Source organism: Salvelinus alpinus, chromosome 28, assembly GCF_045679555.1.
Source record: "Salvelinus alpinus chromosome 28, SLU_Salpinus.1, whole genome shotgun sequence".
Lineage (NCBI taxonomy): Eukaryota > Metazoa > Chordata > Actinopteri > Salmoniformes > Salmonidae > Salvelinus > Salvelinus alpinus.
In genome coordinates this window covers 46919625-46935280 of record NC_092113.1, presented here as the reverse complement: position 1 = coordinate 46935280, position 15656 = coordinate 46919625, and the positions used below count along the sequence as shown (strand labels likewise).

At 43.7% G+C, this 15656-nt stretch overlaps 1 protein-coding gene across 1 annotated transcript in view; it reads right to left on the bottom strand.

The window, feature by feature from the left end:
- Positions 1-15656, bottom strand: part of LOC139556900 (caM kinase-like vesicle-associated protein) — a 143309-nt gene that overhangs the window by 8697 nt on the left and 118956 nt on the right. The window contains exons 8-9 of the mRNA XM_071370996.1: positions 13497-13572; positions 1810-1946 (exon numbers count right to left, since the gene is read on the bottom strand). Of these exons, the coding sequence (XP_071227097.1) occupies positions 1810-1946; positions 13497-13572 (213 nt within the window). The remainder of the gene's footprint in view (positions 1-1809; positions 1947-13496; positions 13573-15656) is intronic.

The following is a 15656-nucleotide window of genomic DNA, read 5'->3' as shown; positions in this document are numbered from 1 at the left end:
TTACCCCCTCCAGTGTACCTGCACTACATTACCCCCTCCAGTGTACATGCACTACATTACCCCCTCCAGTGGACCTGCACTACATGACCCCCTCCAGTGTACATGCACTACATTACCCCCTCTAGTGTACCTGCACTACATTACCCCCTCCAGTGTACCTGCACTACATTACCCCCTCTAGTGGACCTGCACTACATTACCCCCTCTAGTGGACCTACACTACATTACCCCCTCCAGTGTACATGCACTACATTACCCCCTCCAGTGTACCTGCACTACATTACCCCCTCTAGTGGACCTGCACTACATTACCCCCTCCAGTGTACCTGCACTACATTACCCCCTCTAGTGGACCTGCACTGCATTACTCCCTCTAGTGGACATGCACTGCATTACCCCTCCAGTGGACCTGCACTACATGACCCCCTCCAGTGTACATGCACTACATTACCCCCTCTAGTGTACCTGCACTACATTACCCCCTCTAGTGGACCTGCACTACATTACCCCCTCTAGTGGACCTGCACTACATTACCCCCTCCAGTGTACCTGCACTACATTACCCCCTCCAGTGTACCTGCACTACATTACCCCCTCCAGTGTACATGCACTACATTACCCCCTCCAGTGTACCTGCACTACATTACCCCCTCCAGTGTACATGCACTACATTACCCCCTCTAGTGGACCTGCACTACATTACCCCCTCCAGTGTACATGCACTACATTACCCCCTCTAGTGGACCTGCACTACATTGCCCCCTCTAGTGGACATGCACTACATTACCCCCTGTAGTGGACCTGCACTACATTAGCCCCTCTAGTGGACCTGCACTACATTACCCCCTCTAGTGGACCTGCACTACATTACCCACTCTAGTGGACCTGCACTACATTACCCCCTGTAGTGGACCTGCACTACATTACCCCCTCTAGTGGACCTGCACTACATTACCCCCTCCAGTGGACCTGCACTACATTTATCACAGGGGTTTCCAACCCTGGTCCTCCAGTACCCCCAACATCCCAACCCTGGTCCTCCAGTACCCCCAACAGCCCAACCCTGGTCCTCCAGTACCCCCAACAGCCCAACCCTGGTCCTCCAGTACCCCCAACAGCCCAACCCTGGTCCTCCAGTACCACCAACAGCCCAACCCTGGTCCTCCAGTACCCCCAACAGCCCAACCCTGGTCCTCCAGTACCACCAACAGCCCAACCCTGGTCCTCCAGTACCCCCAACACATTTTTATTGAAACCCTGGACAAGCACACCCAACTAATCATCAAGCCCTCTGAGTTTAATAAGGTACGTTTGTACAGGGCTACAACAAAAATGTGAACTCTTGGGGGGTACTGGAGGACCGGAGTTGGGCTGTTGGGGGTACTGGAGGACCAGAGTTGAGAAACACTGATTTAGCAGACACTCGTCTCATCCAGAGCGACTAATCACGGAACTAAGGTAGGCCACCTATATATCACAGTCAGTTCTGGCAGGTAAAAACGTTTGTAAAAAAAGCAGCTATCAGGGACATCGGTGTTAGTGCAATAAAGACAGGTACCACAGTAAGATATATATTTTATTTCTTCAAAGTTGTGTACCTGGAACAGATGTGTGTGTGTTGTTGTGTTGTTGTTGTGTTGTTGTGTACCTGGAACAGATGTGTGTGTGTTGTTGTTGTGTTGTTGTTGTGTACCTGGAACAGATGTGTCTGTGTTGTTGTTGTGTTGTTGTTGTGTACCTGGAACAGATGTGTGTGTGTGTGTGTTGTGTACCTGGAACAGAGATGTGTGTTGTTGTGTTGTTGTGTACCTGGAACAGAGATGTCGTCCCAGTAAGGAGCGTCGAACTCAAACTCCCCGGCTACGATACGACAGAAGATTATCCGGTTGTGAAGGTCGGTGTTTTCTTCTTCTGTCTCGTCGTAGAACGGAGGATTCCCCGACAGACTGAGAGGGATGGAGGGATGGAGAGAGAGATTGAGAACGGAGACAAAACATGAAATAAACAGATCATTTCCATCAGACAGCTTTGCAGAAGTCATTCTCAAACTGTACATATATTGATGTAACCGATTTATTTACCAATAATGATGAGTTACTACTGGGGACAGGACTAGTCGTTATGAGTTACTACTGGGGACAGGACTAGTCATTATGAGTTACTACTGGGGACAGGACTAGTCATTATGAGTTACTACTGGGGACAGGACTAGTCATTATGAGTTACTACTGGGGACAGGACTATTCATTATGAGTTACTACTGGGGACAGGACTAGTCATTATGATGAGTTACTACTGGGGACAGGACTAGTCATTATGATGAGTTACTACTGGGGACAGGACTAGTCATTATGAGTTACTACTGGGGACAGGACTAGTCATTATGATGAGTTACTACTGGGGACAGGACTAGTCATTATGATGAGTTACTACTGGGGACAGGACTAGTCATTATGATGAGTTACTACTGGGGACAGGACTAGTCATTATGAGTTACTACTGGGGACAGGACTAGTCATTATCAGTTACTACTGGGGACAGGACTAGTCATTATGAGTTACTACTGGGGACAGGACTAGTCATTATGAGTTACTACTGGGGACAGGACTAGTCATTATGAGTTACTACTGGGGACAGGACTAGTCATTATGATGAGTTACTACTGGGGACAGGACTAGTCATTATGAGTTACTACTGGGGACAGGACTAGTCATTATGATGAGTTACTACTGGGGACAGGACTAGTCATTATGAGTTACTACTGGGGACAGGACTAGTCATTATGATGAGTTACTACTGGGGACAGGACTAGTCATTATGATGAGTTACTACTGGGGACAGGACTAGTCATTATGATGAGTTACTACTGGGGACAGGACTAGTCATTATGAGTTACTACTGGGGACAGGACTAGTCATTATGAGTTATTACTGGGGACAGGACTAGTCATTATGATGAGTTACTACTGGGGACAGGACTAGTCATTATGAGTTACTACTGGGGACAGGACTAGTCATTATGATGAGTTACTACTGGGGACAGGACTAGTCATTATGATGAGTTACTACTGGGGACAGGACTAGTCATTATGATGAGTTACTACAGGGGACAGGACTAGTCATGATGAGTTACTACTGGGGACAGGACTAGTCATTATGAGTTACTACTGGGGACAGGACTAGTCATGATGAGTTACTACTGGGGACAGGACTAGTCATGATGAGTTACTACTGGGGACAGGACTAGTCATTATGATGAGTTACTACTGGGGACAGGACTAGTCATTATGATGAGTTACTACTGGGGACAGGACTAGTCATTATGATGAGTTACTACTGGGGACAGGACTAGTCATTATGAGTTACTACTGGGGACAGGACTAGTCATGATGAGTTACTACTGGGGACAGGACTAGTCATTATGATGAGTTACTACTGGGGACAGGACTAGTCATTATGATGAGTTACTACTGGGGACAGGACTAGTCATTATGATGAGTTACTACTGGGGACAGGACTAGTCATTATGAGTTACTACTGGGGACAGGACTAGTCATTATGAGTTACTACTGGGGACAGGACTAATCATTATGAGTTACTACTGGGGACAGGACTAGTCATTATGATGAGTTACTACTGGGGACAGGACTAGTCATTATGAGTTACTACTGGGGACAGGACTAGTCATTATGAGTTACTACTGGGGACAGGACTAGTCATTATGAGTTACTACTGGGGACAGGACTAGTCATTATGATGAGTTACTACTGGGGACAGGACTAGTCATTATGATGAGTTACTACTGGGGACAGGACTAGTCATTATGAGTTACTACTGGGGACAGGACTAGTCATTATGAGTTACTACTGGGGACAGGACTAGTCATTATGATGAGTTACTACTGGGGACAGGACTAGTCATTATGATGAGTTACTACTGTGGACAGGACTAGTCATTATGATGAGTTACTACTGGGGACAGGACTAGTCATTATGAGTTACTACTGGGGACAGGACTAGTCATTATGATGAGTTATTACTGGGGACAGGACTAGTCATTATGAGTTACTACTGGGGACAGGACTAGTCATTATGATGAGTTACTACTGGGGACAGGACTAGTCATTATGATGAGTTACTACTGGGGACAGGACTAGTCATGATGAGTTACTACTGGGGACAGGACTAGTCATGATGAGTTACTACTGGGGACAGGACTAGTCATTATGATGAGTTACTACTGGGGACAGGACTAGTCATTATGATGAGTTACTACTGGGGACAGGACTAGTCATTATGATGAGTTACTACTGGGGACAGGACTAGTCATTATGATGAGTTACTACTGGGGACAGGACTAGTCATTATGATGAGTTACTACTGGGGACAGGACTAGTCATTATGAGTTACTACTGGGGACAGGACTAGTCATTATGAGTTACTACTGGGGACAGGACTAGTCATGATGAGTTACTACTGGGGACAGGACTAGTCATGATGAGTTACTACTGGGGACAGGACTAGTCATTATGATGAGTTACTACTGGGGACAGGACTAGTCATTATGAGTTACTACTGGGGACAGGACTAGTCATTATGAGTTACTACTGGGGACAGGACTAGTCATTATGATGAGTTACTACTGGGGACAGGACTAGTCATTATGAGTTACTACTGGGGACAGGACTAGTCATTATGAGTTACTACTGGGGACAGGACTAGTCATTATGAGTTACTACTGGGGACAGGACTAGTCATTATGAGTTACTACTGGGGACAGGACTAGTCATTATGATGAGTTACTACTGGGGACAGGACTAGTCATTATGAGTTACTACTGGGGACAGGACTAGTCATTATGATGAGTTACTACTGGGGACAGGACTAGTCATTATGATGAGTTACTACTGGGGACAGGACTAGTCATGATGAGTTACTACTGGGGACAGGACTAGTCATGATGAGTTACTACTGGGGACAGTACTAGTCATTATGATGAGTTACTACTGGGGACAGGACTAGTCATTATGATGAGTTACTACTGGGGACAGGACTAGTCATGATGAGTTACTACTGGGGACAGGACTAGTCATGATGAGTTACTACTGGGGACAGGACTAGTCATTATGATGAGTTACTACTGGGGACAGGACTAGTCATTATGATGAGTTACTACTGGGGACAGGACTAGTCATTATGATGAGTTACTACTGGGGACAGGACTAGTCATTATGATGAGTTACTACTGGGGACAGGACTAGTCATTATGAGTTACTACTGGGGACAGGACTAGTCATTATGAGTTACTACTGGGGACAGGACTAGTCATGATGAGTTACTACTGGGGACAGGACTAGTCATGATGAGTTACTACTGGGGACAGGACTAGTCATTATGATGAGTTACTACTGGGGACAGGACTAGTCATTATGAGTTACTACTGGGGACAGGACTAGTCATTATGAGTTACTACTGGGGACAGGACTAGTCATTATGATGAGTTACTACTGGGGACAGGACTAGTCATGATGAGTTACTACTGGGGACAGGACTAGTCATTATGAGTTACTACTGGGGACAGGACTAGTCATTATGAGTTACTACTGGGGACAGGACTAGTCATTATGAGTTACTACTGGGGACAGGACTAGTCATTATGAGTTACTACTGGGGACAGGACTAGTCATTATGATGAGCTACTACTGGGGACAGGACTAGTCATTATGATGAGTTACTACTGGGGACAGGACTAGTCATTATGAGTTACTACTGGGGACAGGACTAGTCATTATGAGTTACTACTGGGGACAGGACTAGTCATTATGAGTTACTACTGGGGACAGGACTAGTCATTATGATGAGTTACTACTGGGGACAGGACTAGTCATTATGAGCTACTACTGGGGACAGGACTAGTCATTATGAGTTACTACTGGGGACAGGACTAGTCATTATGATGAGTTACTACTGGGGACAGGACTAGTCATTATGATGAGTTACTACTGGGGACAGGACTAGTCATTATGAGTTACTACTGGGGACAGGACTAGTCATTATGAGTTACTACTGGGGACAGGACTAGTCATTATGATGAGTTACTACTGGGGACAGGACTAGTCATTATGATGAGTTACTACTGGGGACAGGACTAGTCATTATGAGCTACTACTGGGGACAGGACTAGTCATTATGATGAGTTACTACTGGGGACAGGACTAGTCATTATGAGTTACTACTGGGGACAGGACTAGTCATTATGAGTTACTACTGGGGACAGGACTAGTCATTATGATGAGTTACTACTGGGGACAGGACTAGTCATTATGAGTTACTACTGGGGACAGGACTAGTCATTATGAGTTACTACTGGGGACAGGACTAGTCATTATGATGAGTTACTACTGGGGACAGGACTAGTCATTATGATGAGTTACTACTGGGGACAGGACTAGTCATTATGATGAGTTACTACTGGGGACAGGACTAGTCATTATGATGAGTTACTACTGGGGACAGGACTAGTCATTATGAGTTACTACTGGGGACAGGACTAATCATTATGATGAGTTACTACAGGGGACAGGACTAGTCATTATGATGAGTTACTACTGGGGACAGGACTAGTCATTATGAGTTACTACTGGGGACAGGACTAGTCATTATGATGAGTTACTACTGGGGACAGGACTAGTCATTATGATGAGTTACTACTGGGGACAGGACTAGTCATTATGAGTTACTACTGGGGACAGGACTAGTCATTATGATGAGTTACTACTGGGGACAGGACTAGTCATTATGATGAGTTACTACTGGGGACAGGACTAGTCATTATGATGAGTTACTACTGGGGACAGGACTAGTCATTATGAGCTACTACTGGGGACAGGACTAGTCATTATGATGAGTTACTACTGGGGACAGGACTAGTCATTATGAGTTACTACTGGGGACAGGACTAGTCATTATGAGTTACTACTGGGGACAGGACTAGTCATTATGATGAGTTACTACTGGGGACAGGACTAGTCATTATGAGTTACTACTGGGGACAGGACTAGTCATTATGAGTTACTACTGGGGACAGGACTAGTCATTATGATGAGTTACTACTGGGGACAGGACTAGTCATTATGATGAGTTACTACTGGGGACAGGACTAGTCATTATGATGAGTTACTACTGGGGACAGGACTAGTCATTATGATGAGTTACTACTGGGGACAGGACTAGTCATTATGAGTTACTACTGGGGACAGGACTAATCATTATGATGAGTTACTACAGGGGACAGGACTAGTCATTATGATGAGTTACTACTGGGGACAGGACTAGTCATTATGAGTTACTACTGGGGACAGGACTAGTCATTATGAGTTACTACTGGGGACAGGACTAGTCATTATGAGTTACTACTGGGGACAGGATGAGATCCTTCTTTTTACATTTTTTGTATATTTATTCCTTTCAAGAAGAGAGCGAGACAAAAACTAAAAAAAAAAAACGTCCCTTTTTCAGGACCCTGTCTTTCAAAGATAATTCGTAAAAATCCAAGTAACTTCACAGATCTTCATTGTAAAGGGTTTAAACACTGTTTCCCATGCTTGTTCAATGAACCATAAACAACTAATGAACATGCACCTGTGGAACAGTCGTTAACTTCTCATAGCTGCAATCCCGTTAACGGGATCGATATGACAACAGCCAGTGAAAGTGCAGGGCGCCAAATTCAAAACAACAGAAATCTCATAATTAAAATTCCTCAGAAATACAAGTATTTTACACCATTTTAAAGATAAACTTGTTGTTAATCCCACCACAGTGTCCGATTTCAAAAAGACTTTACGACGAAAGCACACCAAACGATTATGTTAGGTCAGCACCTAGTCACAGATAAACACAGCCATTTTTCCAGCCAAAGAGAGGAGTCACAAAAAGCAGAAATAGAGATAAAATTAATCACTAACCTTTGATGATCTTCATCAGATGACACTCATAGGACTTCATGTTACACAATAGATGTATGTTTTGCTCGATAAAGTTCATATTTATATCCAAAAATCTTAGTTTACATTGACGCGTTATGTTCAGTAATGTTTTGTCTCCAAAACATCCGGTGATTTTGCAGAGAGCCACATCCATTTACAGAAATACTCATAATAAACATTGATAAAAGATACAAGTATTATACATGGAACTTTAGATAAACGTCTCCTTAATGCAACTGCTGTGTCAGATTTAAAAAAAACTTTACGGAAAAAGCACACCATGCAATAATCTGAGTACAGCGCTCAGACACAAAACCAAGCCATACAGATATCCGCCATGTTGTGTAGTCAGTAAAAGTCAGAAATAGCATTATAAATATTCACTTACCTTTGATGATCTTCATCAGAATGCACTCCCAGGAATCCCAGTTCCACAATAAATGTTTGTTTTGTTCGATATAGTCCATCATTTATGTCCAAATAACTCCTTTTTGTTTACGCCTTGAGTTCACAAATCCAAATTCATGACGCGCAGATTGTCGTGGATAATCGTCTCAGAAATATAACACTCTTACAAGAACTTGTAAATTCAATATAGGCTTTTAATATAAAATATCAGAAGCCGTGTCAGTCCGTGGAAAGACCAACTTTCATAAGCACTGGCTCTGTTCTTATACACACATATAAAAATGAGTCCATCCCATATGCACATTAAGTTACTTCTCATACGTCATCTGTTACCATTGTCTTTCATTTTCAGGCTTCCTGCTTGTTCATGCCCAATAACGCCTGTATCCGCTCTTGATTAGATTACAATGGTGCCAGGACCTTCTCAGTGTCCTAATATAAATATGTATTATGCCTATAGTCCATCTGTTGGTCATTTGGCTGGCCCCCTCCTTTGTATGTCCCTCTGACCTCGGTTTTTCCAGCTCTTCTATGTACTTATGGCCTTGCTTTATTTTCCTGTCCTCTACAATAGACAATGTAATTTAAGTTTACCCTAAGCCTTTTTGCTTATAATGGCTTTGGCCATTATGTCTGTTATGTCTTAGTTTCCTGTTTTTACCAGCCTGTATCCATTCACTCATGTCTGCTAATCTTTGGTTTCCTGTTTTTACCAGAATGGCAAATGGGGAAAATGCACTCACGTGTTGCCTTCTCCTCCTTTATTCTAATGTACACTTCTATGTCTGTCCCTAAATGTATCATTCACTCCCACAAGGTCAGACGAAAAGTCAAACAATTCCCTTACAGTTCGTAGAAACATGTCAAACGATGTATAGAATCAATCTTTAGGATGTTTTTAACATAAATCTTCAATAATGTTCCAACCGGAGAATTCCTTTGTCTTCAGAAATGCAATGGAAAGCAGGTTGCTCTCACGTGACCGCGCATGTTCAGCTCGTGCCAGACACCTGACTCAAAGAGCTCTCCGTCCCTCATTCTTCACAGTAGAACCATCAAACAAGGCTCTAAAGACTGTTGACATCTAGTGGAAGCCTTAGGAAGTGCAATATGACTAATATCCCACTGTATATTGGATAGGCAAACCTACAAACCTCAGATTTCCCACTTCCTGGTTGGATTTTTTCTCAGGTTTTTGCCTGCCATATGAGTTCTGTTATACTCACAGACATCATTCAAAAAGTTTTAGAAACTTCAGAGTGTTTTCCATCCAAATATACTAATAATATGCATATCTGGGACTGAGTAGCAGGCAGTTTACTCTGGGCAACTAATTCATCCAAGCTACTCAATACTGCCCCCAGCCATAAGAAGTTTAAGACAGTAACAGCTTACAGACGGTAGGCAATTAAGGTCACAGTTATGAAAACTTAGGACACTAAAGAGGCCTTTCTACTGACTCTGAAAAACACCAAAAGAATGCGTGAACGTGCCTTAGGCATGCTCATCTGCGTGAACGTGCCTTAGGCATGCTGCAAGGAGGCATGAGGACTGCAGATGTGGCCAGAACAATAAACTGCAATGTCCGTACTGTGAGACGCCTAAGACAGCGCTACAGGGAGACAGGACGGACAGCTGATCGTCCTCGCAGTGGCAAACCATGTGTAACAACACCTGCACAGGATCGGTACATCCGAACATCACACCTACGGGACAGGTACAGGATGGCAACAACAACTGCCCGAGTTACACCAGGAACGCACAATCCCTCCATCAGTGCTCAGACTGTCTGCAATAGGCTGAGAGAGGCTGGACTGAGGGCTTGTAGGCCTGTTGTAAGGCAGGTCCTCACCAGACATGTCTTACTCTCTGTCATGTTGAAATAGGTTCCCCTGTCTTACTCTCTGTCATGTTGAAATAGGTTCCCCTGTCTTACTCTCTGTCATGTTGAAATAGGTTCCCCTGTCTTACTCTCCGTCATGTTGAGATGGGTTCCCCTGTCTTACTCTCCGTCATGTTGAGATGGTTCCCCTGTCTTACTCTCCGTCATGTTGAAATAGGTTCCCCTGTCTTACTCTCCATCATGTTGAAATAGGTTCCCCTGTCTTACTCTCCGTCATGTTGAAATAGGTTCCCCTGTCTTACTCTCTGTCATGTTGAAATAGGTTCCCCTGTCTTACTCTCCATCATGTTGAAATAGGTTCCCCTGTCTTACTCTCCGTCATGTTGAAATAGGTTCCCCTGTCTTACTCTCTGTCATGTTGAAATAGGTTCCCCTGTCTTACTCTCCGTCATGTTGAAATAGGTTCCCCTGTCTTACTCTCTGTCATGTTGAAATAGGTTCCCCTGTCTTACTCTCCATCATGTTGAAATAGGTTCCCCTGTCTTACTCTCTGTCATGTTGAAATAGGTTCCCCTGTCTTACTCTCTGTCATGTTGAAATAGGTTCCCCTGTCTTACTCTCCATCATGTTGAAATAGGTTCCCCTGTCTTACTCTCTGTCATGTTGAAATAGGTTCCCCTGTCTTACTCTCCATCATGTTGAAATAGGTTCCCCTGTCTTACTCTCTGTCATGTTGAAATAGGTTCCCCTGTCTTACTCTCTGTCATGTTGAAATAGGTTCCCCTGTCTTACTCTCCATCATGTTGAAATAGGTTCCCCTGTCTTACTCTCTGTCATGTTGAAATAGGTTCCCCTGTCTTACTCTCCATCATGTTGAAATAGGTTCCCCTGTCTTACTCTCTGCCATGTTGAAATAGGTTCCCCTGTCTTACTCTCCATCATGTTGAGATGGGTTCCCCTGTCTTACTCTCCGTCATGTTGAGATAGGTTCCCCTGTCTTACTCTACGTCATGTTGAAATAGGTTCCCCTGTCTTACTCTCTGTCATGTTGAAATAGGTTCCCCTGTCTTACTCTACGTCATGTTGAGATAGGTTCCCCTGTCTTACTCTCCGTCATGTTGAGATAGGTTCCCCTGTCTTACTCTCCGTCATGTTGAAATAGGTTCCCCTGTCTTACTCTCCGTCATGTTGAAATAGGTTCCCCTGTCTCACTCTCCATCATGTTGAGATGGGTTCCCCTGTCTTGCTCTCCGTCATGTTGAAATAGGTTCCCCTGTCTTACTCTCTGTCATGTTGAAATAGGTTCCCCTGTCTTACTCTCCGTCATGTTGAAATAGGTTCCCCTGTCTTACTCTCCGTCATGTTGAAATAGGTTCCCCTGTCTTACTCTCCGTCATGTTGAAATAGGTTCCCCTGTCTTACTCTCCGTCATGTTGAGATGGGTTCTCCTGTCTTACTCTCCGTCATGTTGAAATAGGTTCCCCTGTCTTACTCTCTGTCATGTTGAAATAGGTTCCCCTGTCTTACTCTCCGTCATGTTGAGATGGGTTCTCCTGTCTTACTCTCCGTCATGTTGAAATAGGTTCCCCTGTCTTACTCTCCGTCATGTTGAAATAGGTTCCCCTGTCTTACTCTCCGTCATGTTGAAATGGGTTCCCCTGTCTTACTCGCCGTCATGTTGACATAGGTTCCCCTGTCTTACTCTCCGTCATGTTTAAATAGGTTCCCCTGTCTTACTCTCCGTCATGTTGAAATCGATTCCCCTGTCTTGCTCTCCGTCATGTTGAAATAGGTTCCCCTGTCTTGCTCTCCGTCATGTTGAAATTGGTTCCCCTGTCTTACTCTCCGTCATGTTGAAATAGGGTCCCCTGTCTTACTCTCCGTCATGTTGAAATAGGTTCCCCTGTCTCACTCTCCGTCATGTTGAAATAGGTTCCCGTCTTACTCTCCGTCATGTTGAAATGGGTTCCCGTCTTACTCTCCGTCATGTTGAAATCGGTTCCCCTGTCTTACACTCCGTCATGTTTGGGTGTTGCTTGTTTTCGTAATATTTGTCGATAAATGTCTCTAGTCTTATAATTTGTTTTTGTGTTCTTATCCAGATTGAAGGAACAGGAAATAAAATTATTTCCATGACAGAATTAAAAAGCAATTTGACCAATGTATTTTCAAGTGCATGCAACTTAAAAGTGAAATTTTGATCTGAAATAATTTCTATTTGAGTCAGAAAAGGATACCTATATGATAGGTAAGATATACAAAACCTTGCAGAGAGCCTATTCAACTGACAACCTCTAAGAAAAAATATTAACTATTGAAACCAAGACTTAAAAATAACAACAAATTAGCTGAAAAATTGCTGATGTCCAACCAAATGTCTAACTTGCTCTTTGTGTATTTTACTATTCAGTAAGTTGAGACTCAGAGTTCCCCCTGTTATTACTCCACTATGAACACTCACAGTATGTAGTCGACATGTTATAACTCCTCTATGAATACTCACAGTATGTAGCCGACATGTTATAACTCCTCTATGAACACTCACAGTATGTAGCCGACATGTTATAACTCCTCTATGAACACTCACCGTATGTAGCCGACATGTTATAACTCCTCTATGAACACTCACAGTATGTAGCCGACATGTTATAACTCCTCTATGAACACTCACAGTATGTAGCTGACATGTTATAACTCCTCTATGAACGCTCACAGTATGTAGCCGACACGTTATAACTCCTCTATGAACGCTCACAGTATGTAGCTGACATGTTATAACTCCTCTATGAACGCTCACAGTATGTAGTCGACTCGTTATAACTCCTCTATGAACACTCACAGTATGTAGCCGACATGTTATAACTCCTCTATGAACACTCACAGTATGTAGCTGACATGTTATAACTCCTCTATGAACGCTCACAGTATGTAGTCGACTCGTTATAACTCCTCTATGAACACTCACAGTATGTAGCTGACATGTTATAACTCCTCTATGAACGCTCACCGTATGTAGTCGACTCGTTATAACTCCTCTATGAACACTCACAGTATGTAGCCGACATGTTATAACTCCTCTATGAACACTCACAGTATGTAGCCGACATGTTATAACTCCTCTATGAACACTCACAGTATGTAGCCGACATGTTATAACTCCTCTATGAACACTCACAGTATGTAGCCGACATGTTATAACTCCTCTATGAACACTTACAGTATGTAGCCGACATGTTATAACTCCTCTATGAACACTCACAGTATATACATGATGACCCCTACTGCCCAACAGTCCACTGGTCGACCATACCGGTGTCTGGCCACAACCTCCGGAGCTGAGAGAGAGAGAAGGTTAAGGGGTGATGGAGAGGTGGGGAGGTGGGGGACAGAGAGAAGGTTAAGGGGTGATGGAGAGGTGGGGAGATGGGGGACAGAGAGAAGGTTAAGGGGTGATGGAGAGGTGGGGGACAGAGAGAAGGTTAAGGGGTGATGGAGAGGTGGGGGGACAGAGAGTAAAAGAACACACTTGCTTCATTAATCATCAGCTAGATGAATCAGTCTGCATCCTCCTCCTCTCTCCATCCCTCTCTCTCTTCCCTCTCTCTTCCCTCTCTCTCTTCCCTCTCTCTCCCCTCTCTCTTCCCTCTCTCTTCCCTCTCTCTCTCCCCTTTCTCTTCCCTCTCTCTCTTCCCTCTCTCTCCACTCTCTCTCTCCCCTTTCTCTTCCCTCTCTCTCTCCCCTTTCTCTTCCCTCTCTCTCTTCCCTCTCTCTCCTCTCTCTCTTCCCTCTCTCTCTTCCCTCTCTCTCTTCCCTCTCTCTCTTCTCTCTCTCTCTTCCCTCTCTCTCTTCCCTCTCTCTCCCCTCTCTCTCTCTTCCCTCTCTCTCTCTCTCTCTCTCTCCCTTTTCTCTTCCCTCTCTCTCTCTCTTCCCTCTCTCTCCACTCTCTCTCTTCCCTCTCTCTTCCCTCTCTCTCTCCCCTTTCTCTTCCCTCTCTCTCTTCCCTCTCTCTCCACTCTCTCTCTTCCCTCTCTCTCCACTCTCTCTCTTCCCTCTCTCTCTTCCCTCTCTCTCCACTCTCTCTCTTCCCTCTCTCTCTTCCCTCTCTCTCTTCCCTTTTTCTCCTCTCTCTCTCTCTTCTCTCTCGGCCCTCCTTTATTTCCGCACTTATTTTTTTCAGTTCAGTTCATTTATTTCCCTCCCTCTCTTTCTCCAGCTCTCATTATTTATCTGATTAACTTCTTGCAACTATAGGGGGTGCTGTTCCGCATTAGCATTTTTTGGTCTCCAAATTAAACTGCCTCGTGCTCAATTCTTGATCGTACAATATGCATATTATTGTTATTATTGGATAGAAAACACTTTCTAGTTTCTATAGCCGTTGGAATTTTGTCTCTGAGTGGTACAGAACTACTTCTACAGCACTTTTCCTGACAGGGAGTCAGATTTCAGAAATTTTTACCCCTGATCTGGAGTCGGTTTTAAGGTGCCTGTAGATGCTATGGAGAAACCGACACTGCCTACGTCTTCCTCTGGGTGTCAGTACGTCATCACGCTTTGAATGGAGTCGATTGCGCAATCAGAGCCACTATAAAACAAGAAAACGTGGCAGTACCTTCCTTTCCCTTCGCGCGTCTTACGCAAGATGGACATCGGACTTGCCTCTTTCCAAATGGTTGTTTAGCCAGTGATATTTCTCCGGTCATGTTTTTAGTCGTTATAGTTGTTAAAAACATCATAATGTAGTTAATTTGAACCGTTTTATAGCAATTTATATCCGTTTAGTGCGATTTTGAGGAATTTCTTTGTCGTGCACTTTGAAGCTTTGGGCACGTTTCGGGGTCTCGGTCGATGTTAGTGGACATTTCGAAGGACAGAGGACATCTATCGACCAAAAGAAGATTAGACCCAAGAAAGGATACATTGCCCAAGAATCTGATGGAAAATCACCTCATAGTAAGAAATATTTAATATGATAAATCGTTGTTCTGTCGAAATATTTTAAACGCATAATCCGCCATTTTGTTTGTTATCGCTTCACTTGGCGAACCCTGTATTGCACAGTAAGGATAATTTTAGAAATGTAAATCAGCGGTTGCATTAAGAACTAATTTGTCTTTCGATTCCTGTCAACCCTGTATTTTTTAGTCAAGTATATGATTAGCTTTCGATTAAACTAGATCACTCTGAAAGATGACGTCCGACATTTTGAGCCTTGATTTGCTAGTATTTTCATTCTATAACCACGGTTTTGTATGGCTAAATATGCACATTTTCGAACAAACTGTATATGTATGTTGTAAAATGATGTTACAGGAGTGTCATCGGAAGAATTCTGAGAAGGTTAGTGAAAAATTTTATATATTTTGGCGATGATTAGGTTATAGCTCTCTTTGGCTTGAATCGATGCTCTGGTAACGTT